Source organism: Tauraco erythrolophus, chromosome 22, assembly GCF_009769465.1.
Source record: "Tauraco erythrolophus isolate bTauEry1 chromosome 22, bTauEry1.pri, whole genome shotgun sequence".
Classification (NCBI taxonomy): domain Eukaryota; kingdom Metazoa; phylum Chordata; class Aves; order Musophagiformes; family Musophagidae; genus Tauraco; species Tauraco erythrolophus.
The window spans coordinates 2,226,169-2,250,503 of NC_141486.1; the positions used below are offsets into that span (position 1 = coordinate 2,226,169).

General features: G+C 49.5%; 1 protein-coding gene across 2 annotated transcripts in view; it reads left to right on the forward strand.

Moving 5' to 3' along the window:
• The first annotated feature begins 4,349 nt into the window (after window positions 1-4,349).
• Window positions 4,350-24,335, forward strand: part of EHMT1 (euchromatic histone lysine methyltransferase 1) — a 79,249-nt gene continuing 59,263 nt past the window's right edge. Inside the window, exons 1-3 of one of the 2 annotated variants that reach the window (XM_086625460.1) lie at window positions 4,350-4,442; window positions 18,064-18,075; window positions 20,673-20,760. In XM_086625460.1, the coding sequence (XP_086481586.1) occupies window positions 4,350-4,442; window positions 18,064-18,075; window positions 20,673-20,760 (193 nt within the window). Of the gene's footprint in view, window positions 4,443-10,709; window positions 10,773-18,063; window positions 18,076-20,672; window positions 20,761-24,335 lie in introns of those variants that run through there. The other variant, XM_086625461.1, reaches the window with a different exon arrangement.

Genomic DNA, 24,335 nt, shown 5'->3' on the forward strand with positions numbered 1-24,335 from the left:
GTAACTTCTCTGAATTTATTGCTCCTGATTCAGATGTGACTGACTTCTCGTATGAGTCTGGACTGTGTCGTGGTGTCACAGTCACCCACATGGCATCCGCCTGCTTTCAAACTTGGCGATGGGCATAAAAAGCTCCGTAAGTGAGTACAAGCTTACTGCTTTGGATAAATGTTTGCCCTCCTCTTCAAAACCATGTTAGTTACAGGGAATATTATACAGAGGGAGCAAATACTGATATGTTTATTATGTACCTTGATGGGTTTTGGGTGGTTTTTAAATTATGGAGGATGAGAATTTTTTCAAGGGAGCTTAAATTAAAGTGCTCAGACTTCACGGATGTTCAAAGTTGAGTCATCCTGAACAGGCTGTCCCAACACATTCTTTGCTGCCCCACCTTGGCCAGCCAAGGTGACTCAGTAAATCTGCAGTAGAGCATGACTTCACATCTAGGTCTCCTGTATCATGTTGCTCTTCTCCATAGGTTTGTGAAAGTCCACTCCAGAAATTTTTGGCAGTTAATTCTCCAAGCCTCGATTTTCCCATCTGTAAAATGGAGATATTGATATTACCTACTATTCCCATCTCTTATTATAACTTGCTTTATAAAAAGTCCTAAGTGTTTTTATTGTTGCAATACATTTAAGCAAATCACAGTGTATCTCTGGTTCTTTTTTACCTGGTGATGTTTAGATGCTTTTTTCAGTGTATGCTCTGCTTTTGATGAGGAAGAACTAGATTGTTTTCCTTGCTCCTTCCTCAGAATTGATGGTGGCTAGAACAGTCTTCACAACTCCTTAAGACCGTGGCACTGGTTGGAATAACACTAATTACTTAGAATACTCAGTAAAGAGTGCACACCGTTGCAGTGTAGGCCGAGAGATTTTTCTTCCAGGATTATTTGATTGCAGTAGGAATGGAAATCTGCGTGAGTCGAGTTGAATGCTCTTCAGCCACATTTGAAAAGTCAGCGTACTGAAAAGACATTAATTTTTCAAGCTCTAGGGTGAGACCCTCTGGCAATTCTGCTGGACATTTGCAGGGTTTGGGTTGGTTTTGGTGCTTTTTGTTTACAGTTTACCCTCCAGGCAACTGCATTGGTCCTACTGTGAGCACGTCCAAGAGAGCAGCAAGGCTGCTCCGTCAGTCAAGTGGCATTTGCAAGCTCTGAACCTCTTGCAGTATCTGATGCGTTGGAGACCAAGGCTTGACTTTCAGAAGTGTGAAGCATCTGGGGTTCGCATCAGCTTTAGTGCTGGACTCTGGCTCTAGCAATGACTCTGGGATTCAACAGGGACAGGGAATCACAAGGCTTTGTCCTTTGTGTGGAGGACGGAGGCTTTTCTTGATTGTATCAGCCTCCGTTGGTGCAGCTCCCTTGGCTTTTTTTTACACGGTGATTCTGCTGCAAACAAGAGATCTGGGCTCTGCTCCCTTGGACATGAAGGTAATCATCTCAAGTAGAGATTGCAGCCCAGCTTCAGCCCAAGCGTGCTGGGAAACGAGCTCTGTGCTGAGTCAGCCTCTGGCAGCGCATGTTTAAGGAGCCATAATTTTATTTGCTGTTCTCATGTGTGTCCGTTTTACTCCTTATCTGACAGATTTTTGAAGGTGCTGAGCACTTGTAATTCCTGACGAAGGCTCTGGAGGGTGGAGGTGCTGACTGCCTTTGCAAAGGAGGCTGTGGATAACACAGCTCTGACACCTTTTGCCCTTGCTCCTCTTTCCTGCCTGCGCGGAGAGGTCGCGTGTCATCGCCGTAGGATTTACTGCCTCCAGCGTGAGGACCTTTGATGTGAGCAGGCTCTGGAAGAGTTACGGCTGCATGGGAAGGCTGGCTTCCCTCTTAAGCCTTAATGCTTGCCCTCGATGGGAAAAAGTTGGGCTTAAAACTGGCAAAGCGTATCTAGAAGGCGTTAGCACTTTCCTTCTTACTAAGCTTGTGTTGACTCTTCAGTCTGTGTTGACTCTTCAGTCTGTGTTGAAAGCAGGTGCGCCTTGAGCTGTGCTGGTGCATTGTTTGGAGCAATGCAGGATTTCCCTCTTAGATTGTTCCTCCACTGGAACCAGCATACCCAGCCTAGGGTAAGCAAATGACTCCAGCTTTGCCTTTTTTTTCCCCTACCTGTCCCCAGGGAAACAATATAAATGCCGTGCCTGGAGTCTGCATCTATTGAGGGAAAAAGGGATTTTTAAATAGTGATGAGCTGTGGTTTTCCCTTAGTGCCGCGAGCCAATTGTTCATTAGTGAAATATATTAATAATTCTCTTATGAACCTCGTAGGTAAGTGAATCAGCTTTAATTCCTTTGTATCAACAAGAGCTGCAGGTGCGTCTTCGTTACGTTAAAAAAAAAAAAAAAAAGGAAGAAAGCAATGCTTGCAAATTGGTCTTTGTTTCCAAGGAAACAAACTTGACATGCTTGAGCTGTGCTAGATGCAAACACTGCTAGATTCAGCAGACATGCCTCGGGATTATATGGGCTGAATATTATTTTTAAACTACCTCCAGTTTAAAGGCGAGGGAGAGGACGAGAATAGAATTTTGTCAGCCGGGTTTACCAATCTGTGCGTAGGGAAAGCACCGTGCGGTATCTTCGGAGTTGCCTAATGTGGCAAATGGAGAATGGAGGTCCCTAAGGAACATCCCCGGAGAAGGGGCAGCCCGGGGCCAAACGGCTACCGCAGGGCACCGGTCCCGGGCCTTCGATGGAATCCTTCAGCAGAGAGAGCGGTCTGAGGGGAGCTAAGCACGCGCTCTCTGTGCCAAATTATTATGGTTTATCCTGGGTCACTTTACCAAATGTTTCGTGCTCTGAAAATATGTTAGTAAAATGCAACTCGCCAGTGCTTGGCGTGACAGGCTGCCCGGCATTCAGAAGTCAAAGGCGAATACTATTCCAAATGATTTGCTAAAAAGCTGTGGCTTGGTGTTCAGTATTGGACTGAATTCATCAGGGAAGAGATGAAAGAACAAAATTAAGAGATGTTTGCGTAGTGCATCTGACATGGATGTGCTGTGGACCGATGAAAATCTTGACTTCAACTTGGCTTACTGCATTTTACAGAAAGTCTCTTAGTATTTTTGTGATTACTTTGGAAGTTTGGTTCAGGAAAAAAGCTGGGTTTTGGCATTCATCTGTCATCCTGATTTCTTCTGAAATGCTGTGTTGATAAAGTAACGTGATTTTTTTTTTTTTTCTTTAATCTTCCTTTGAAGCATCAAAACTCCAAGGTTGAAGCAGACACTGTACATACATGGCAGAAATATTAGCCATGTGTGCATGGGAAACGAGCATTGCTCGACCGAGCGCACACACAATTAATGGATTTGAACATCCGGAGTTTTTTTTGGCTTGAGCCCAGCATGAGGGGTAGGGTATACATTAAAACTTTGTTGGGATTTAATAGCCAATTTTTGTCCTGGCCTGCAAAACTTCTGCAACAGCTCTCTTTGCTTTCTGGAGTAGTTCTGCGAGCTGGTAGGGAATCTGTAGGGGATATCCAAAGGATACGTAGGGAAATAAAAGGTTTTAAGGAACCTGTTCCTTAAAACAAGTTCCATGTGCAGATTGCTCGCAGGGTGCGGGGCCGTTGTCCTCCAGCAGGGGAAGTGCCCGGTGGACTTTGGCGTTGTGTGTCTTTGTGTATTTTGTTTGGAAAACTGTAAAGGATAAAAAAAAAAAATCCTGTTAATTCTTCTTTGAAACAGTCTTACTGCATTGAGGAGACAAAGTAACAACGGAGTAATTTCAGGGCTGACTAGCGAAAAACAAACCTCTCCTAAAATTCAGGTCCTCAGGAAAACGTGGCGTGAAGCCTGTTGTACTGAAGTCTCTTTTCCCCCCTCTTTCATCCTGCTTTTTAACTTTCTTGCAAATGAGGTTAAAATAATCTTCAAGGTGACAAGGTAGCTCAGGGTAGGTTTAGCTTTAAGATGGATGGGAAACGCTATCTGCATTGTGAGCTAAAAACCTCAGCGGAAGCCTGTTGGGGGGGAAAAAATAATATTAATGGCATTTCATGAAAATATTGTAATTTGTGGAAGGCCCAGAGTGAAAAATCTGCTGGTTTGAGTGCCACTAGGAAATGCTCCTTTTTGCGCAAGGCTTGCCTGAGACAGGATTTTCCTTGCTTTTGTTCTAAACCGGGATGCTGGCTGCCTAAAAACGCCGGCGATCCCCGCAGCGAGAGCTTCACCTCCTTGACAGAGGATGGATACGGGAAGGTTGGCCAGATCGGGATGAATCCTGCACCTTTTTTTTTTTTTTTTTTTTTTATTGCTAATGACACTTCCTTATGCTTACATTTCATTAAAGCTCTGAAATGGCTGAAGATCAGCCGGTACTGAGCATGCTCCGGGGTGGAGGCTGCACCCATAGAATGAGATGGATTTGTGGCTGGAGGAGGGATAGGCCTGGAGTCAGGATCTGGAAGGACCCAGCAGCTCCCCGCAGACGGGATGGAGGTAGGGCAAATCCGGCCGGTTCCTTCCTGGGCCGGGGGAGCGAGGAGACCGGATGGAGTAAAAACTGTTGGAATTGATTCAAAAGCAGCATAGTTAACCACTGACACGAGATGGCTTCAAACCTCTTCCTGCGGATCGGCGGGGAGGGGTTTGAAAATCCTGACCTTTCCTGGCGAACCTGGCTAAGGAAGGGACCTGCCTGACGTTGGGGTGGTGACACGAGGCGACAGCAGGCGGGGGCTGGCAGCCAGGGCCGCGGGGACGCGCTGGGTCGTGCCTTCATCTTGGAAGGCATGTGATCCCGGCTCCGTCGTGGGCTGCGCGGCTCGGCCGCTAATTATTATTAATGGGGAGCCTTGCAGGGCGCAGACCTGCGCCACGGTTTAAATCTAGATCCGTCTGCGATTGTAGGAGGGCGAAAGAATGTAAAACTCAAACTCCCTTTTTCCAGGCTTATTTTGCATTCCAAGGATTACAAACAAACCTTGCCACATCAGGTCCTCCAAACTGGCAAGGAGAGGAGGGAATATAGATGTGTTTGTTCCTTTGGCTGAGAGATTTTCTGTGCTTCTTGTAGGGGTTTAACGTGTTGGCGAGTGGGTTTGGGGGAAGGAAGGGGACTCTGTGAGTTGTGCGAGGTTGGGCTTTTGGATTTCGTCTGCAGTTGCCAGCTTTTTACAAGGAATGTGTAAGCACCAGCAGGTATGTGCTGCACGAGCCGATTGACTCCAGTTGTCGTACAAGCAAGCTGCATGGTGAAGTGCCAATAAAACATTTACATTGGCTCTCGACGTTCCGTTCGTCTTAGCGAGGTGTAGGGAAGATCTGACTTGGAGTGGAGCCGGGGGAGAGACGTCGGCTGCGAGCCCCAGCCCTGGCAGACCCTGTCTCCCACGGGAGGTGTGTTATTGGGTGTCCACGCTTGTTTGAGCCTGGCTCTAAGTAAAGGTAAGGCAAGAGGTTTGGTCTACTTAGGGCTTTGTGACTGCTTTGGCGTTACAAAATTATTGTGTTTATTAAGAGAAATCTCTGTGGTCACGCTCTGCCCGTAGCCTGCGTGCAGTAAGGTAGACGAGCTCTTTCTTCAGGGCAACTCTGGCTGCTTTTCATCGCGCAGTTCAGGGGGCGACTGGCGAAGAGCAGAACATAAACAGAAGATTTTTATTGTGTCGCTCCGTCCCAGGTGACGATCTCACACAGTTGGGTCCATCTGCATGATGAGTCACTTTATTGCCTAAAGTAACTTGCCTGTTTATTGCCCAGTTCTGCATTTCTTGCGTACCCAACGCTTCCACAGCGCTTTCTGAGCCTGTTTGGTACATCAGCCCTGCGCGAGGTTGGTGACCAGCTTGCTTACTGGTGTGGCTTTTACAGTCCCTGCATAAAAGTCTGCTGGAGCCCCATTTGCTGCCCATGCAGAACTTCTCTTACTCTTTCATGGACGCTGGCTTGTTTATGGTTGGATGAATGCACAAAGAAAAGCATTTATGTAAAATAAATGGCATTATAATCGTAGAGTGAAAGGAAAAGGGTTTGATTTTCTTTGGCTCAGATGGGGGCTGCGTTTATGGCATTTCAGAACCGATCCTGGCAGCCTTTTCTCCTTGTGTGACTCTGGCGGTGTGGTGATCTCAGCCCTGAGTTTTCATGTATGGTCTGGCTCCATTGATGAGGAAATTTGACTTAAACAATTTCAGATGTTGGAAAACCACTCGTGTGATAATTTCCTATTGTGCTTGTGTGAAAGGTGTAAGGTAGCCTTAAAGACCCACTGCCACCTTATGGCAGTTGCTGAAAAGCAGCCTCTTTAGAGCCAATTCTGTATACGCATCATGCTTGCTTTATTTCTTCTGAACTAGTCATATTTGCATGAAGGCAGGAGCTTTGTTCTTAAAGAGTTCATCTGCTCCTTCTGTTCCTTGCAAAAAAATTTTAGAACGTCAGCGGAATCGCTTGTAGAGCCATCGACCGCGATATTTCATAGGCAAGTTCATGATTTGGGGAGAGATACAAAAGCATCATGAAGCTCTGATTCTCCTCCAGGGAAGAAACTTGCTTATTTTCACGTGAATGCCCTAATCCTTAAAAAAAAAATAGGCGTGAGGTCAAAGAACAGGGACACGTAGAACATGTGAGGCTCATCGGCAGGATCTACACCAGCGTTCGTTCCGGCAAGGAGCTGCAGCAGAAGCAAGATTGCATGCGAGCAGCCATTTTTGCAGCCGGCTTTGCTGGCAGAAGACTCCTAATGAGCAGGATGGCTTTGCACTGCCATGGGTCCGAGTCCCACCCCACCCACTGCCCCCAAATAAAACAATAAACCAAGTGGAGCCAGCGGTGAGTGTGCTCAAAGCGATGAGACACCCAGCTACGTGAGGGGTGCTGCGTTTAGGACCCTTCTCGAGGAAGGCTGTGTTTGTACGGTAGCAACTCTTGATACGCGATAGCCGAATGAAGGGGAGAAATGGTGGTTTTGGAGTTCCAAAATAGAAGGAGCCGTGGTTACTATAAGTTAAAGCTGAAGGAATTTATAATTGGGAGCTGTTAGGAATACAGTATGTTCTAAATTACAGCTGTCTGGCCAATATGCTTCTAAATAAAGTCCTGGGATTGCCCTGTAAATGAAATACTCGATGCATATTCTTATCAAAACATAGCAACATCTCCCAGAGAGCTTACATATCAACATCTGTCGCAGCAGCATCTTCTTCTTCTTTTGTGTTTTTTTTTTTTTCTTTTTCCTTGGTGTGTGTGATGTACTCAATGCAGCATCCCAGGGAACATTTCATGTTTCCTATTAACGAAAAGCAGTTTTTCAGCTTTGCTAGGGAAAGACGGGAAGGGAAGGAGATGGCTTGGAAACTTTGGGGAAGAAAAACAGGATTCGAAAGGTGGAGAGAGCTGTGATTCCACAAGTGTGCATTAATGACTGCCTGCTCCTTTAAGGCTGTTAACCTGAGCCTGGAGGTGGACCTTGGGGCTCCCTCAGAGGATGCTGAGGATGATTTCCAGTGTGTCCTGGGAATGGGCATTCTGGTTAGGAAACATCGTACCTAATGGTCGAGGAGAGAAGGAGGCATTTTAACAGCTTGCAGCAGAGTTGGGGAGCAGTTCTTAGCAGTGCAGAAACAAAGCAGGATTCCAGCAGAAATGCTCGTCTTGTGTCCAAAGTCCCTTCAGCTTATTGTGCTTTTGGGATCGATTCTGAAGAGGCTGAAAAGGAGCTTCTGATTTGAGCAACTGGACGGTCTGGAAGAAGAGAAGCTTGATGGAAATCAGGAAAAGCCCTTGTATTTTGCAGAGCTAAATATTATTTTTCCTATAAAGAAAAACCTCCCCTGCCTCCCACTTGTGCTTCGTCTGCAAAGGAGCTGTGCAAATGCCGTACTAATGGTGTAATTAAGCAAAAGCCCTGAGGAACCCGGTGCCCTTTGTGAAGGGAGGCCTTGTGCTGCTGCCTTCCTCCTCAAAACGTGAGATTTCTGATTGTTTTTTTCGAGCCTCGAATTGGAGGATGGAGGCCAGAGAGCTCTGGAATAAAAATATTTGTTGTTTTATGGTCCCTGGTAGAAGGTGTTTTGAAAGGGGGGTGCTACGCTGTCTCGTACCGGCTTGGGGGGGAAGCTGCTGGAGAGTACTGGGGTTAAATAAAGGGGAAGGCTTCGTGGGGCACGGGCTAGTTCTTATCCTACATGGTTAGGAGCACCGCTTCCTCGGCCAGCCTGGCCATGGGTCTCTAAGCAGCTGGTTAGAAAAGAACCTGTGCCCGTGCAGCACCCGACCCTGCAAAATGGGGGCGATGGGGGCCTGGGGGTCCTGGGGCAGGAGACACTGCTCTGACAGCCGACTGGCCCTGCTCGGGTGCAGGAGTGGCTGTGCCCTGGGAGCTTCTTTCTCCTTTCTGATGGCATAAATGTAAAGTCTTATTAATCAACACACAAGCATCCCCCACGAGCATGGCGCAGTGCAGAGATGCTGGTACGACGCCAATCGATCGCTGTGCTTGAGTTGGTTGTTGAAGCATCTGCAATGCCCTGATCAGCTTTGCTTTTTTTTTCTTCTCTTTTTTTTTTTTTAAACAGTGTTCAGTGCTTTCAAGGATGGCCATGAGATGTGAAAACCATCTCTAGTAGCTCCTGCTCTTTGTGTGTATTTAACCTCAGCAGTAAAAACATGTCTAGTGTTGAGATGCAGTGGGGAGTGCTGCCCTTCTGCGTGCGTAGGAAGGCAGCGGCGGCGTGGTGCTCCGTCGTTTTATCTCTGAAAGGGGATGTTGACTGTGGTGGTTCATTGACACTGCCTTTGCTAATATCTTGGTTTCTATTTCTGGGTGTTTAATGAAAGCTTGGTAATTTCATGCTGCAAGGAAGGGCATCGCGTCACCTGTTTTAAAGCCATCTTTGGTTTGAACTACAATAATCTTTTGATGCGGTGGATAATACAACTGCTGTCTGTGTAGTTGGGTTTTGTTGCTTTTGTTTGGGGATTTTCGAGTTGGTCTTAAATGAGTTACCTCTACACCTCTCAGCGACTGATAGAAAGGCCTGGAAAATCTCATTTTGTATATATTAAAACTTAAGATTTACATCAAACAAAACCCCAGTGGGTGAAAGAGATCCTTGCTTTATACTGTCACCTCAAATATTCCTTCCCTATGAATTTCAGTCATCTCGCTTTAGCCTTGTGTGTTTTAACTGTTTAGTAGTGAAACTTCTCTAGAGCGTGGGGAGAAAAACAATGTCCCCGTAGCCGAGCCGGATTCAAAGCAGGCTCTTCTGCTGCTTTAACTACCGCCGCTTTGCAGAAGTGCCTGGACAAGGTGGTGGATTAGTTGCTTGGGTTGCAAAACGTGGCTGGTTGATGTTTCCAGCCTGCAGTAATGCCATGGCAGGACACGCTCCTGCCATGCTCAGCGGAGAGGAGGGGATGGGTAGGACAGAGCAGGTGACGGCTTTGTGCTTGTGCTGAAGGCCTGAAGCTGCACACCTGCTTTTGGGTGTAAGGCACACGAAATCCTTGGCCTCCTCAAAACCTCACTGTGAATTTCGATGGCTTTTTTTCTCCCTACAGTGCAGGCTGCTCCCTGCCCCCCCACCCCAGCCCACTGTCAAACATTACACTCAGCTCGTCTTCGTTTTAACTTCTGCTCTTAAAGAGAACTGTCTTCTGTGCTCTTTATTTTTTGGGAAATTGTTTTTTCTTTGGCCACGAACAAGTGGGTGGTGCCACAGTCCATTTCTGAGTTTCCTCTTCCTTCTGGCCTCTTCTCCGGGGTTGCCGGCCGCCCTCCCCCTGCTCGGGTGGGAGGTTCTCCAGCTCAACACCCAGCTCCAGCAGCCTCCTCTGCTCCTGCCTCCCATAAATACCACTCTTGTGCTTGAATCCCTTCCAGCCGATCTCTGCTTACAGATGTTCCTGCGAGTTGCTCCGGCAGTTTTACTGGGAGCTTGAGCAGATACGAAGGTTGCCAAGAGTTTATGCTTTATTGTTAAGTGGAACAGAGACAAACTACTTTTATTTTGAAGCTAAAATTTCTTCTTTTATCTTGCTGGCTGGACCAGCTGTATCGTATGGTTTGACATAGGCTGAGCTCGGAGCTCCTGCACTGGTAGTGCACTGTCACTTCATTAGAGTTTTGCTCCCTCATTAGATTTTTCCCTCCCCTTTTTTTAACGGCTGTGTTTGTGATAACCCTTTTAAGGTTGGTTGTGCCAGGTCAGGTTGTCTCATTAATCCCCATAGGGAAAAGTAGCTCCCCTTCAGCTCAGCAGATCGGATCTCGAATGCACTTGGACACTGAACCAGTTTAACCCGTGTGCCTTCATCCCAGCGCTCCGAGGTCGGGCGCTTCATTAAGCAGAACGAAATCGGCACCGGAGTGTCCCCGAGCCGCGCAGCATCCCTCCCTGTCCCTCCTGCCTCTCCTTTTCCTGCGGGTGAGGGCTACTCTTGAAGGCCACCGAGACAGAACACCTCGCTCTATGGTTTAAAAGGCTTTTTTTTTTTTTCAGGCGAGCGATCAGTTTTTGAGGCCTGGCACCCTGTCAGAAAGTTGACAGATGATCTGCATTACCGGTGCGTCCCCGGGATGCCCGGGATAATCGCGCTCCAATGGACGCCCTGGAGCCGGCAGGTTCTCTGTGAAATGGCTGCAGCTTGGAGGGAGCAGTGAAATGGTCTCCTCTGGGCATGCTCACTCTGTAGAGGGAGCTTTTATCACATGAGCAGAAACTGAATCACTGCTCATGAGGATCTGGAATATGCAACTCTTTGAGTCTTCACCAGAAGAAGACAACAGATGTCCGCAGGTACAGCAGGGTCCACCTCCCCGTGCCTCGCTCCCCGCCGGCCCCGGCCGCAGGCAGGCTGTCTCCCGCTGGGGAAGGAGACACCTCGGAGTGGAGGACGACAGTTTGGGGGATCATGGCTGGGGGTTATTTATTTATTTGTTTCTACGTGCGTTTGTTTTCCTGCCCCGTGCGCGGGAGGGCTGGCGGGGCGCGCTGGGGAGCGGCCGGAGGAGGCTGCCCAGGCTCCGGCTGTGCCAGGCTGGTGGTTGCCTTGTGCTGTGCCGTGGGCTCGCAGGTACCGCGGCATCCGGCGTCGCCTGGTTCCGGGGAAGCTCGGCCTTTGTTTCCTTGTGTCTGGGTAGTCTTTGATTTGGCATTTGGGGTGGGGAGGCTTGTTTGGGGTTGTTTCGGGGGCTTTTTTTGGTGCTTTTTAAAATTGTTTGAAGTGTGAAGTTTCTGGAAAATTTGGTTCTCCCAGGAGCCCTCCCTGCTTGCAGCTGTTGTAAGCAAGAAGAGCAAACCCTGGGGTGTCCGAGCTGCTCGAAGACTGAACTTCCAAAGGGGAGGAGAGGGCCTGTGGCCACATGGCACCTCCTCGCTAGGTCTCCTTTGACAGCCTTTGCTTGTGTTAAGCAAGCCTGCAGCTCATTTCTTTGGGCGGAGGCAAGAGCAAATGTTATTTTACCAGGAAGAAACAATCCTTTTTATTTTGGGGTGGTTTCCTCCCCTCTCTCTTCTTTTCTTCTTTTTTTTTTTTTTTTTTTTTCTCCTTTTAATAGTAGCTTGCAATCCGAGGGAGCAGCTGATTAAAATGAAACATCCATGGTTGATTTCATGGCAGGAGGCCCATGTCTGCAGCTTATTTAAAAAGTTGCCTAAAATTCAGACCTCTGGCCCTGCCGTGCTCTTGAGTTTTTTTTTGCTGTCGTTTATGTTACATGCAAACAGCTCTGTTGGCTGCCACAGACTTGGATGGGACTTGGGTCGGACACCGAAGGTCCCAGAGCTGTGGGGGGTGTCCAGGCACCCCTGCCAGCGGGCAAAACACTGGCCTGAGGTTGCTGAGCTTGAGGGAGACCTCTGAAGCTGCCGTGCAGACATGATATTGAATTTTCATTTGAGGAGTGAGACATGAAGATGGCATTTAAAAGATTAGGGAGCTTACAAGACGGTCTGTGATACCCCATCTAAGTATCTATCGTGTCTCCACTGGACTATAAATGTACTCATTATTCGTCATCTAGAAGATGCGTGCTAAAGGAAAAGGCATCAGAAGAAGTCACAAGGAGAGAAACACGATTTCTTTAACAGTGAAGAGCAGAGGCCTTGACGTGCTGCCTGATCAGCTCCCATCCAGGGGAAAAAAATGTGCTTTGGGTTCGATGAAGGCTGAGGAAACAAGCAACCAGGAAAACACCGAGGTGTGCAACGAGTGCTCCTGTGTGGGGTGACCATGACGACACTGGTGTGACAGCCAGCCGAAAACACGGAATGCTCCGTCCCTGCGGGCTGATGTCCTTTGAAAGCATCTGCAGAGAGACGCTGAAAAGCCTGACCTACTTTGGAGGGAAGAGAGAAACGCGAGGTCTGGACTTGGCGCTGCTTTTCAGTAAGGGTTAAGAGCCTCGGATTGGGACCTTGGGCTCTTCAGTTTTTCCCCCTTCACATATTTAACTGACTTTTAAGTGCCAGCACGAGCTCTTCCCCTTTCCCAAGAACACATCTGGACAGAGCTGGGTTCTGCAGCGTGCATAGGGCATATTTTGTGCTGATCATACCCCCGTTAGCTGTGCCTGACAGCAGGGGTGCGAGTGGGCAGGATCAGGTCCAGGACCTGGGGGCTCGAGCTGCGGTGGTCGTCCCGGGGCTCCTTCTGCCAGTGCTGGAGCCTGGCTCCCCTGCCATCTCCCATGCAGGGCCATCTCCTAATGTGAGAGGATTGCGTGCATCTTGTGCAATGGCAGGGAGCTATTTTGTTCAGGTAAACAAGGAGTTTTAAGGAGTTTCACCCTCCTGGCCAGCTGGTTTGGGGGAGGGATGGTTTGATTCCTGCTGCTCCTCTTTGTTGTCCTTTGCTGCTTTTCCCTGAAGTTTTTCCGGCTCCTCTTCCCGCTCCTGGAGCTGAGAGCAGTCGAGGAATCACCGCAGTGGGAGAGCTACCTTGCTTTTGGTTCAGCCGAAAGGCTCGGTGCTCTGGCAGCTCGCGAGGCTGGGAGGACCATATGTTCCTGCAGTGACATGTAATGTCAGTGATTTGGAAGCAAATCTTGAATTTATAACCCTTAACTACCATTTTCAGCCAGTTATTTTTGGCTCTTGTGAATGCAGAGTTTTGACACCAACCCCTCTTTGCAGAGGAGACCCCTCTGTCCCCTCGTGTTTCCTTTGGTCCCGTGGGATCCGTCGCTCCCTGTGCCTGTGCGAGCTCCTCGGTCTCTTGGGTGGAGGAGGAAATGTCTGGCGTTGCTGTACAGTGGCGTTGGTCCGGGACGGAGGCAGAGAAGGAGGATGGACAGGAATGCCTGCCAGGATTTACAGTAGTCAGGAAAGCAGCAGGAGCGAAGCTCACAACACTGTACGAGCTAATTGGAAAATATCCTTAAAAAAGAAAGAAAAGGGGGCAAAATACAGAGCAAGTTGTTTTAAGGAAATATTCTGGGATCCAACATAACAGCTTGCTTCCCCCAAACCAGGTAATTTATTTATCATTTTCCTTCAATCCCTATGAGGAGGGGGAAGGCTGGTGGACGTGTTGGAGAAGGGTCGAGGTGGTGAGGGTTAAGAAGATGTGACGTGCAAGCGTCCTCCCTGCAACGCTGCCATACTGTGTCGGAGCAGCACAGTGCCTCTTGCAAAGGAAGCTTTTCACAACTTGTCCTTGTTCCAAGGATGAGGAAACCTCCAGCTCTTCTGGCATTTTCTGTCCGTCATAAGTCAGAGCTGCTTTCACCTGTAAAGTATGATCAGCACGGACGGGGAGAGGGCTGGAACGGAGAGGGCTGGAACGGAGAGGGCTGGAACGGAGAGGGCTCGGAGCAGCCATGCAAGGCTGTTCATGGAGCTCTTGGTGTTAAAGGAGGGACTTTTCCCCTCCTCCTCTCCCTGTGTGCCTGCAAAACCACTCTGGTTTGCATTTAAAGGAGAAAACTGTATGTGCTGGGACTAAGCCAACTTGTTTATTCGAGGGAAATACCATATTTCCAACCCTTTCTCTCGCAGAGGAAGGCGTGACGGAGGATGGCGGCTGGGTATTATGTTTTTAGGTGACATCGAAGCACAGTTGTGATTCCAAGAAGCTAAAAATCATGGCTGGCATTTTGCATCGAGCTCTGCGAGACCTCTCCTCCCCCCCGGCCCCCAAAGGGGTTAACACCTCCCTCCAAAACAGGTGGATCTTGACCTAAATCAAGGTGGGAAAAGGAAAAAAAAAAAAAACAAACCCAAAACAAAACCAACAAACCAGTAAAAAACCAAAACCACAACAAAACCACCACCACAACCCCACAGCCTGCTACTTTTCCACACTTCTGCGATTTCCCTTCTCCAAAGCGGATTTTTATTACGAGGCGGGGAAGAAGGGGGGGAGGCGGACGGCGGCTCCTCTCCTCTCCCGTCAGAGAAATGGCAGGTCAGCGTGTGTAAACAGCGCGGTTGTGAAATGGCAGCCGCGCCGCGCCGCGCATGCGCGGGAGCCGCCTGCAGGGGGAGGCGAGCCCCGCCGGGCGAGCCAATTCCCGGCAATTCTTGGGATCGAAGGGAAAGACCGGGCTCCACTCTTAATGACAGAGCAGGAAAGGAACAAAATAAATAAAAAAATATAACAGAAGGCCCCAGACCGGGGACGAAGCCCGTAGGCCATGGAGGACAGGGTGCGAGGACCTCCCGCCTCCAGGACTGCAGGTGCTGGGCAGCGCCGTGCCGCTTTGTCACCCTCCAGCAGAGTAAAGCCTTGGTGAGGTTTTGCCGTAGTTATTAGAGGGACAGGCCTGAGGGTGCAACCTTTGTTGTTATTATTACTACTGTCTTTTTCCCTTCCTTTTCCTGTCCGCTTTCCCGGCTCGCAGGTGCGGCTGTCTCGGTGGCCCCTCGGTGGCCGGAGGTGGCCCAGATGGCGGTGGTGTGGCAGCTGAGCGAGGTCGCGCAGGTCCCAAGGGCAGCCCGCGCGGCGCTTTCCCTCCTCCGCCATCCCGATGAGCCCTTCTGCCAGGTGCTGTTGGGAAGGGCAGGGGGAGAGGGAGCTGCTCCGCTGGCTGCGGTGGTTTGAGGGTGGGAGGAAGAGGAGCGCGGAGGCTGAAGAGGTGCCCGAGCTGTGTCAGTGGGGTGAGCTGCCTTCGAGCTGCCCTGCCCTGGGCTGCTGCAGCCTGCTCGCTCCAGGCCCTTCTTGGTGCTACGGTTTTATCCTGGCTGAACCTTGCCGGGGACTTGGTGTTTTCGAAGTGGCTGGTTTACTTTTGCTAGAAGTAGTGATGAATCTTGGTCTCCATGTCAGGGTTTTCTTCCCCTCCTCCCCTCCCGGGTGCTAGGGGAAGGCAGGCAGCAGCTGTACTCCTTGCTAACCTCAGCCGGTGGAAGGAGGAGATGCCTTTGTCTGCTCTGGATTTACACTTGCCTGCACGTACAAGTTGCACTGGCTTTAACTCTACTGGGACCCGGTTAGATGGGTACGACGCTTCCCAGCGTGGAAGCGGTGAGGAAGCGCAGCTGCCTCCGTGCTAGGGCTGTCGTCTGGTAAATCAGTCTTCCCTTTACAGGAGGGGCATGGGATTTGCAAACCCCCCTTGCCTGAAGCCTCCACACCGTTGTGAACCGCGTTGTCTTATGAGAAGTCATGTTAAGTCTGTTGTGTTTCATCCACGTGTCTCCTTGTTCCCAGCTGTTGCATGCAGGGACTTGCGCCTCGTTTCAACCCTTCCCGGTGTTTCGGGAGTTGATTTGTGCGGCTGGAATAGGAAGAGAGGACATGGAGGTAGAGAAGGAAATGTTTCTTTTCTTCTGGGAAGAGCCTGGATGAAAGGAATTCAAGAGACAAAAGAATTGCAAAGAATTTGATTTGGGGACAAGCTTCAGGCTGAGAGTAGTGCTTGTTCTGAGCTGCAGATAAAATTCCATGTTCACATGATTGCACATTGCACGAGGCTTATAAGGAAGTGGCCTTAACCTAAAAGAAAGAAGCTTTAGACTGGTGACTGCTCTGTAGGCCAGGTACGCTGGTGGTTACGTTTCCTTCCTTCTCCAGATCAAATGCTTCTGCTGCTTCTAATGACAGGCCCGTGGTCAGCGTGCCCAGGAGCAGTGATCCCAGACCTTGCCTGTGCACAGCGGGACCTGAGCAGCGCCGAGGTCTGAAATGAGCAGCCTTCACATGCTGACAAAAGAAACACTCTCTACAAGTGTTTTCATAATCATCACTTCCTATATAATTAACTACAAAATGTTTGTCTTCCCTTTAAGGCAAAGGTTATTATAAAAGCAAGTTAGCCCGGGTTGCGTTACTTTATAATTTTTTTAGGAGAAAAAGGGAGGAAAAAAATGTGAACGAGGATCTGCTGCTGCTGGGGTTGCATCATTTATTGAGAGCTTTGCCTCTCCGCCTTGCTCCAGCCTGTATTGCAAACCTCACCGCCGCCGTGCACAGGAGGTGAAATCCTGCCTGGCTGAAGGGCTGGCCTGAGCCCCAGCTCTGCCGGGGAGCGGGCGTTGGGGTGCATGCCCCAGCCGCTCGTGGGGAGCGGTGCCCAGTGGGGTCACCTCTGAGGGGCCGGTGTCCACCCAGCTAGAGCTTCGCAGGCCGGGCAGGATCCGTCCTGCCCATCCCGCCGGCTCTGCAGGCAGATGTGTTGGTGCAGCAGCTGCCCTGGATGGGAGCAAGCAGAGTTTCCGAGGGGTCTTCCTGCTCCCAGCGCTCTGTCAGATTGACCTGCTTTAGCTGCATGGCTCCGATCAGAACAGCGCTGCTGCAAAGCCTCGGGTTCCTAGACGGCTGATTTTTTAAGACAAAAAAAAAAAAAAAAGAGACCCTGGTGAAGGTAGACATCTTAGCACATCGACCTCCGCTCCTTCCTGCTCTGCTTGGAGAGAGCTCTGGTTCATGATGTAACTCACTGGTCTCTTGGGCTTGGTAAGCTGCAATATGTTGGAGTTTTGCTGTGCATGTATTGCCTTTGCCTATAAAACCTGTTTGGACCTTTGTGAAGGGCACCCGGATGGCTGATGAAAATGCCAAGGAGGAGGCTGAGAAAGCTCTTTCTGTATTTCCCAGCTTTGCTCTTTTTCTCTTCTTTTTTTTTTTATTTTTTATGGGCTTTTTTTTTTTTTTTGCTTTAAAGGCACCACTGTAGTTTCTAGTCGTCATCTCTTTGGAACTACTGCAGACAGAGCCTTTCCTTGCCTGGTGTGACCCATCTTCCATCCCCTCCAAAGACCTCACTGAGGAGAGGAAGCCTGTTTTCATGTAAACAGGGGTGGAGAGGAAGAACTAAACCAGCGCGAGCTCCTCTGCTTGGATCCTCATGGCTTTTAAAGCCGTTTCAAAGACCTAATCAGTCTTTCTTGAAAGATGCAATAATTTTTTCTTCCTATGGAAACCTAAAATTAAAAGGGGAGGGGGGGGATCATGTTGAATTGCTGGTGGTGTGGACCCTTCGTGGAGGTTCTCCAGCCACAGTGTGGGGTCGGCGAGGGCATGGAGGCTGCGGGAAAGGGAGGAAGGAGGGAAAAAGGAGAAGGAAAAAAAAAACAACCACCCAAACCATGGCGAGAGTGAGACTTTTATTGTGAAGCAGCCGGAGCTTTGGCAGTTGGCTTTTGTTGGGGCTGCTGCGGGAGCAGACAGCGCTCGGCGGGAGGGTGGGTATAGGGTTTCCTGCCAATCGGGAGCCGGGGGATGGGGGCACGGGCAGTGCGAGGAGAACGGGAAGTTTGCTCGGGATTGAAGGGAAGGGAGGGAAAAAAAAAACCCAACCCAACCCTCAAACCCAACACACACACACAAAAAATGGAGGTATTGACACTTGCGGTGAAGTTGCTGCTGAGTTGGCTGGGTGGAGCCGAGGGCTGGTGGGAATGAATGGGCAGTGGGTGCCCGTGGGTGCCCGTGGGTGCTGGGTGCCGGCTGCTGCGTCTGCCGGCTGGTGATGGAGCCAGGAGGGGAGAGCGCTGGCCTGGGGGGAAGAGGCTTCGAGCAGAGGTTTCCTGCAGCTTCCTTTTGCTCAAAACTCTTGGGAATTCACAGCTGGTGGTTTTTAATTATTATTTTTTTAATTATTACTTTATTTTCTACCTTGATGCTGAGTTTTTGTGTGTTTCAGAGCAAGGCATGGAAGTTGTAAAGCCGCCGGTGCTGCTAGAGAGGGATGTGTCTCTGAGAGAGGGAGCAGGAGAGCCCAGCAGGTGCCACCTCGGTTAGCCTTGCCTTGGCACCCAGCTTTTTGTTACTCTCACAGGAGAAAACCAATGGTTTCTCTCTGACCTCTCTTGGCGTTAGAAATTCTACTTCAAGAGCTGTGGCCACTGGCCGGGACCCAGAGTAGCCCCGAGCTCCTGGTAATTGCAGCGAGGAGGGAGGGTGGTCGTTACATGGGCTGAGCAGCAGCAGCAGCACCTCTGTGAAAGGGAGAACGTGGAGGATTTGTGGAGTGGAGTTGCTGCTTACAAAGTAAAGAAAAACTCAGAATTGAGTGGGTAAGAATGACCTGCTGGAAGTCCTGGGGCTTCCAGTATGAGTCAGTTTAATAGCAGGAATATCAAGACCTTTCATTTTTGCAACAAAGGTTGGGAAAACAAGTTAATCCCTGTTAGACTGAGGCTCTTTATCTGTGGCCCTTCCCATGGTGGGAGCCGTGGGGCTGCGCTTGAGCCCCAGCTCTCTGCGGTTCTCTTTGCATTAGTCTTGCAGCAGGGTAAGTCCATGAGAAAAATGAAGTTTTTCCCAGTTTACAAAAAGTCCGGTAGAGGAGAGGTTGGTTTTGCAAGCAGATGTTTGCAGGAAGGATGTATATTATAGACTTAGCAAATAAAAAAAAAAACCACGTTGACCTCTATTGAAACTTTCGGCTGTGTTTTTATGATTGTTTCTTGATGGAAGCTGTTGGCCAGTGTCTGCTGGAGGTTTGTTCAGTTTCAGGCTCTCTGATCGCTTGGCTGAGCTGAGGTTTCGAAGGCTCACGGCTCGCTTTTTGGTGTGTGTCTGAAAATCTGAAGGTGGTGCGCTTGGGGCACGAGTTCCCTCTTCTGAGAGCGTCTAGATGAGGCCGTGTTGGTGTTTGCTTGCGCTCTGGGACAGGCAGCCACCCACAACCACCTTCCTCCTCCACGCTAAAAGGGCACTTAGCCCTTAGCTAAGGTGCCCTTAGCTCTGCGTGGGTGGCGGAGGCTTTCCCCAGCACCCTGTGCCCTGTTCCCTCCTTCCCATCAGCTGTGTGCCGTGTGTTGCTTTGCAGATGATGGCATTGAGGTGCAGGGCAGGGTGGGCCTGCAGGCACCGCGGTGGCCCAGGGGCAGGGACCCGGTGCTGGGTGAGCCCTCCCTGGCTGCACAGGGCAGGGGGCTGCTGAAATCCGGGTGAAGGAAGACCCTGCGCTGCACTACCTGCCAGTGCCTGGCATTGCAGCTGGGTTCACACGGGAACAAAAAAGACAGGGTGGCTGGTAGTAGCAACGCCAAAGCTCATCTGCCCTGCTAGCTTCGGACAGACACTGCTGTGGGGAAGGGCGAGCTGCTGCTGGGAATGGTTTGGGAACTGATACGCGGGGCTTTGTACGTGCGTCTTCTCTTTCGCTTGGTTTATGGGAGACGGGCAGGTTGTTTTTTTCTCTTTCTTTATCACTCAGTGAGCTTTAAACCTCGTGATTTGCATGGCTGCGGGCACCATCTGCTCTCTGTGCTGGCCTACAACAGTTGGCTTGACCTGGGCTTATTCTTCTCCTGCGACGCAGGCAGCGTGCGGTGAACCCGGCCTGGCCCCAGTGCCGGGCATCGCTGGCGCCTCCATCGCTTGGCAGCTTTGCAGTGCCGTCGCCATCTTCACCTTTCAGACCAGCTTGTCTCCTTAAATACAGAGCTGTGTCAAAGGGCCCCTTCTCTTGTGTGTGTGTTTGGAGTTCTTTTATATCTTTTTCCTTTTGTTTGATTTTGGTAGCTTTTTTTTTTTTGTCTTGCCGCTTCAAAAAAAAAAAAAGAGAAGGTATTAAGGCTACAAACCTGATCTAGCAATGTGATTCCAGGCATGTGAAAGGCAAAGGAGACGAGCAGGTGTTCCCTTTTTACAAAAAAAAATATAAATAAAAAGAGGGAAAAAAAGAAAAATTACTTTCTATAGAATTAAAAATAGAGCTCATTAACTTTAATAAACATGGATGTTCTCAGTGATGAGTTAGCTGTAGCTCACTGATAGTTTGCATTTTATAAGTTACATTTGAATGAACTACAAAAGAAACCAAAACGACCAAAAGCACCATGGGCTGTAAACATCAATAAGTGATGTGTCATGAGAAGTTTGATAGACCTGCCTCCCCCCACCCAAAACCTAAGAATTTGGGGGGGAATAAGGGTCACCTTCTCGAGATGCCTTTCATGACCATTTTAATCTCTGTCTGCGCAGACGTACACAGCTGGATTCCCAAGCACGTTGCACTCAGAACATCTGTCTGGCTGCATCTTCTCGAAAGAGCTGTGAGGTCTTGGCGCTGGGCGCAGCTTGAAGCCTCCCCGCGTCTCGGGCGAGGCGGGCTGTCGGCTGGGGCAAGCCTTGCTGCTTTTATCCTTGACCTGTGCCTTGGTGGCAGTTTCCTGGCAGCGTTTTTTGCAGAGGGAGGTTTGCCCGTGATGTAAACAGGATGTGTCCATGATTGTCTCTTGTTTCAAGTGCAACGTGAGTGTGAACGTTGAGCTCAACCATATTTCTTTTTTTCCCACCCCTAGCGAACAGTGCTGAGTAAAGGAGAGACAAGGAAAGACGCCTGCATGAAGACTGAGCTGCTGAAAGATATCACCAACAACAAAGAGGAAGGTGAGCACCTGCCTTGACTGAGGGCCAGACCTTGCTCATGAGGTCAGCATGTGGTGGGAACAAAGCTGGGGGCCTGGAGATGTGCTCTGTCCCCTGAGGATCTCAGACGTGCTCCCACGAACAGAGTGATTCCGTTCTCCCGAGTTTATTCTGAGCAGGGTTCTTCCCCAGAAGATGCAAACTTGCTTTTCAGTCCATCCATCGCCACCCACCTAGAGAACGATATCTAATTTTCACTTCTGCTTTGGTGTGGCTGTGAAGTGCAAGGCAGTGACGTTGAACCTCCTGTGTGACTGGTTCTGACTGGACTCTGATCCCCACCACACAATGACCAAGCCCTTTTCCTCTCTCTATTAAAGTTAACTTTCTGTTTTCCTGGGAGTTTCTCTGTTGCTCCAGAACAGGCACCAATCGCGGTGGGGTTAGACACTCCACACCTTGCTGTGGGGATGCTTCGTGGCTTCTGTGCTGTTCCTGCTTGCTTTTACTTCGCAGGATGCAGCGCACACGTTAATTTGACGGAGTCTTTCCTGCATGGTTGTCCGTGAGTTGTCTGCACGTAAATCTGAGGATTTAATAAATGTGTCAGTGGGATTAGGAAAAAAAAACACTGCCCTTTATCTTCCCCCCGCCCTCCTTTCTTTCCATGGCTTTATTATTCCTTGACTAGTTACTTCTCATAGCTCTGCAGGGATTTGGTGCGTTTTTGGTCTCCTCTCTGTCATAGAGCATTAGAAAAGCACTGAACTGGTCCCATCAGAACACCTAGTCTTATCTAGAAACAGAATTTTGGACTTAATTCGGATATGTGTGTGAGTACGGCATTGCTTTTTGCTCTTGCAAAAGAGCGTTGCTCTTCTGACCAGCATAATGTTTTGTCAAGCTGCTCTAGTTAGAAAATAAAGCTCAGAACAGGCGAAATATTGAATGCTGTGTCAGACATGGCTGTGGTGCTTGTGTATTAACTGGGAGCACGTGAGTGCTGCTGACTCTGGTCGTGTGTGGACCTCTGGTCTGGGCAGACTGGAGACGAAGTCTGAGGTGTCGGTGGGAGGTCGCCTTGTTCTGGGAGGAGACTCTCCCTTTGATCCTGTGCCTTGCTTGGCTCAGGACTATAAAGCTGGTTTGTTTAGCTCTTGGATGATCCTTGAGGTGAGTGTGGAGAGTCTGTGAAGGTAAAAAGCCAGAATGAGGGTGGGACGAGGCATTGCGGTACCTTGTGTATCTTGACTGATTTTGGCTAATAGTAAATGCTGCGTATCAAAAGGAAGCTGAGAACCTTCCCTGTGCAGAGGCAGTCTCGAGGCTTCGCAAAGCGCTCAGCTTTCAGCACTTCAGCTTATTGCCCAGTTCTGTTACTGGGGAAAGAAGGGTCCTAAAATGTGAACTGCATAGTGTCCATTCTTGTGGTAACGTTCGAATTGTATCCTCCTCTTCCCAAGCATACCATATGTGTAAAAGACAATGGTTTGCGTGGTCGTTGTGCTATATGCATTGTTCTTCCCTGACCTTTGTTACCCAGCTGTGATCGTCATAGGACTTCAGTTAATGTCCCTGAAGTCTGTTAATAACAGTGTTTAGTGTTTGCAAATAATTTACATTTTTAAGTGTTCCGTGAACATGAAATCATAACAGCAGTCGTCCAAAGTGGCATGAAATAGTTTCTTTGAGCCTTGTTTCCTGACTCAAGGGTGGGTGGCAATGTATGGAGCTGGAATGCATGCACTGAAGTCTGAGAGTCTCTAAGTTTGCTTGAACAGTCATCCTTTAGCGAGGAGGTTGGGACCAGTACTGTTTAATATCTTCAGCAGTGACATAGACAGTGGGATCATGTGCACCCTCAGCAAGTTTGCAGGTGACACCAAGCTAAGTGGTGCAGTTGACACTCCCAAGAGAAGGGATGCCATCCAGAGGCACCTGGGCAAGCCTGAGACGTGGGCCCTTGTGAACCTCATGAGGTTCAACAAGGCCAAGTGCAAGGTCCTGCACCTGGGTCGGGGCAATCCCCAGTGTCAATACAGGCTGGGGGATGAAGGGATTGAGAGCAGCCTTGAGGAGAACGGCTTGGGGGTGCTGGTGGACGAAAAGCTGGACATGAGCCGGCAGTGTGCGCTTGCAGCCCAGAAAGCCAACCGTGTCCTGGGCTGCATCCAAAGCAGCGTGGGCAGCAGGTCGAGGGAGGGGATTCTGCCCCTCTGCTCTGCTCTGGAGAGAGCCCCCTGCAGTGCTGCATTCATCTCTGGGGTCCTCAGCACTGGAAAGACACAGATCTGTTGGAGCTGGTCCGGAGAAGGCCACGAAGACGATCCGAGGGCTGGAGCACCTCTGCTTTGGAGACAGGCTGAGAGAGTTGGGGCTGTTCAGCCTGGAGAAGAGAAGTCTAGCAGCCTTTCAGTACCTGAAGAGGGCCTACAAAAAAGATGGGGACAAACTTTTTGCAAGGGCCTGTAGTTGTAGGAGAAGGAATAATGGTTTTAAACTAAAAGAGGGCAGATTCAGATTAGATAAGGAAGACATTTTTTATGCTTAGAGTGGTGAAACACTGGCACAAGTTGCCCAGAGAGGTGGTAGGTGCCTCATCCCTGGAAACATTCAAAGTCAGGCTGGATGGGGCTTTAAGCAACCTGATCTAGTTGAAGATGCCCCTGCTTGCTGCAGGGCGAGTTGCACTGAGTGACTTTAAAGGTCCCTTCCAGCCCAAACCATTCTATGATTCTATGATGCGTGGGAATGGGAACCCACACAAGTCTGCTGGTGCTTATAGAACTAGAACTTGGTTCTAAACTAGGACACAGAAGCTGCAGTGTACCGGTTGTGTGTTTGGTGGGAGCCATGGTCTGTAACATAAGACAGATCTGTTCTGGATTTTGTTCCCTTTGGGAAAATCCCCTTGGCAAGTTATCTGTCAATATTGAACCTGGGATCTAAAATTTTCAGAGGCTCGAACTTGCAGATCCAAAGACTGACTAAAGGTGTTGTTTGGGCTAAAGACTTAGTGTAAATTACTGTGTTTTTCCTTCTTTTTACTCCCCCTTGGCTCAGAAGGGTACTGATACTGAGGTCAGTATCAGATCCCCATTTGCACCATGTTAGCATGTACCATAGCTCAGCTGCTGCCTCTCTGCATGGCCTTTGACGAGTTACGCTTCTACTACAAACTTCAGCTCTCTCTGTGTCCCAGATGAGCCAGGAAATTCAGGTAGTTTGCAGCCCTGGATGAGATCTAGGGATCTGTCCCCCAAGCAAGACGCATCGGCACCGCTGCAGTCATGCCTGTGACTTCTGTCTGGCTCCACCACTGATGAAGATCATCATGTTGGAGATCTCCACAAAGACTTCCTTCTGTTCAGGGAAGGCTCATACTGTTGTGGGGCAAGAGCTGAGCTGCCCCAGTTTATACATTTGTGACATCTCAGTAGCTGCTGCCCCAGAGAATGCGTTGGCAGTGCCATGGGGCTGGGGCTGGGAGCTCGGTGAGGGTTCTCAGGGAGCAGCCTGGAGGTAGGGGATCCTTGGGTGGGGTCGTGGTGTTTTGTTCTTTTTCCCTGGAGTGGAAGGTGTTGCAGAAATGTGCT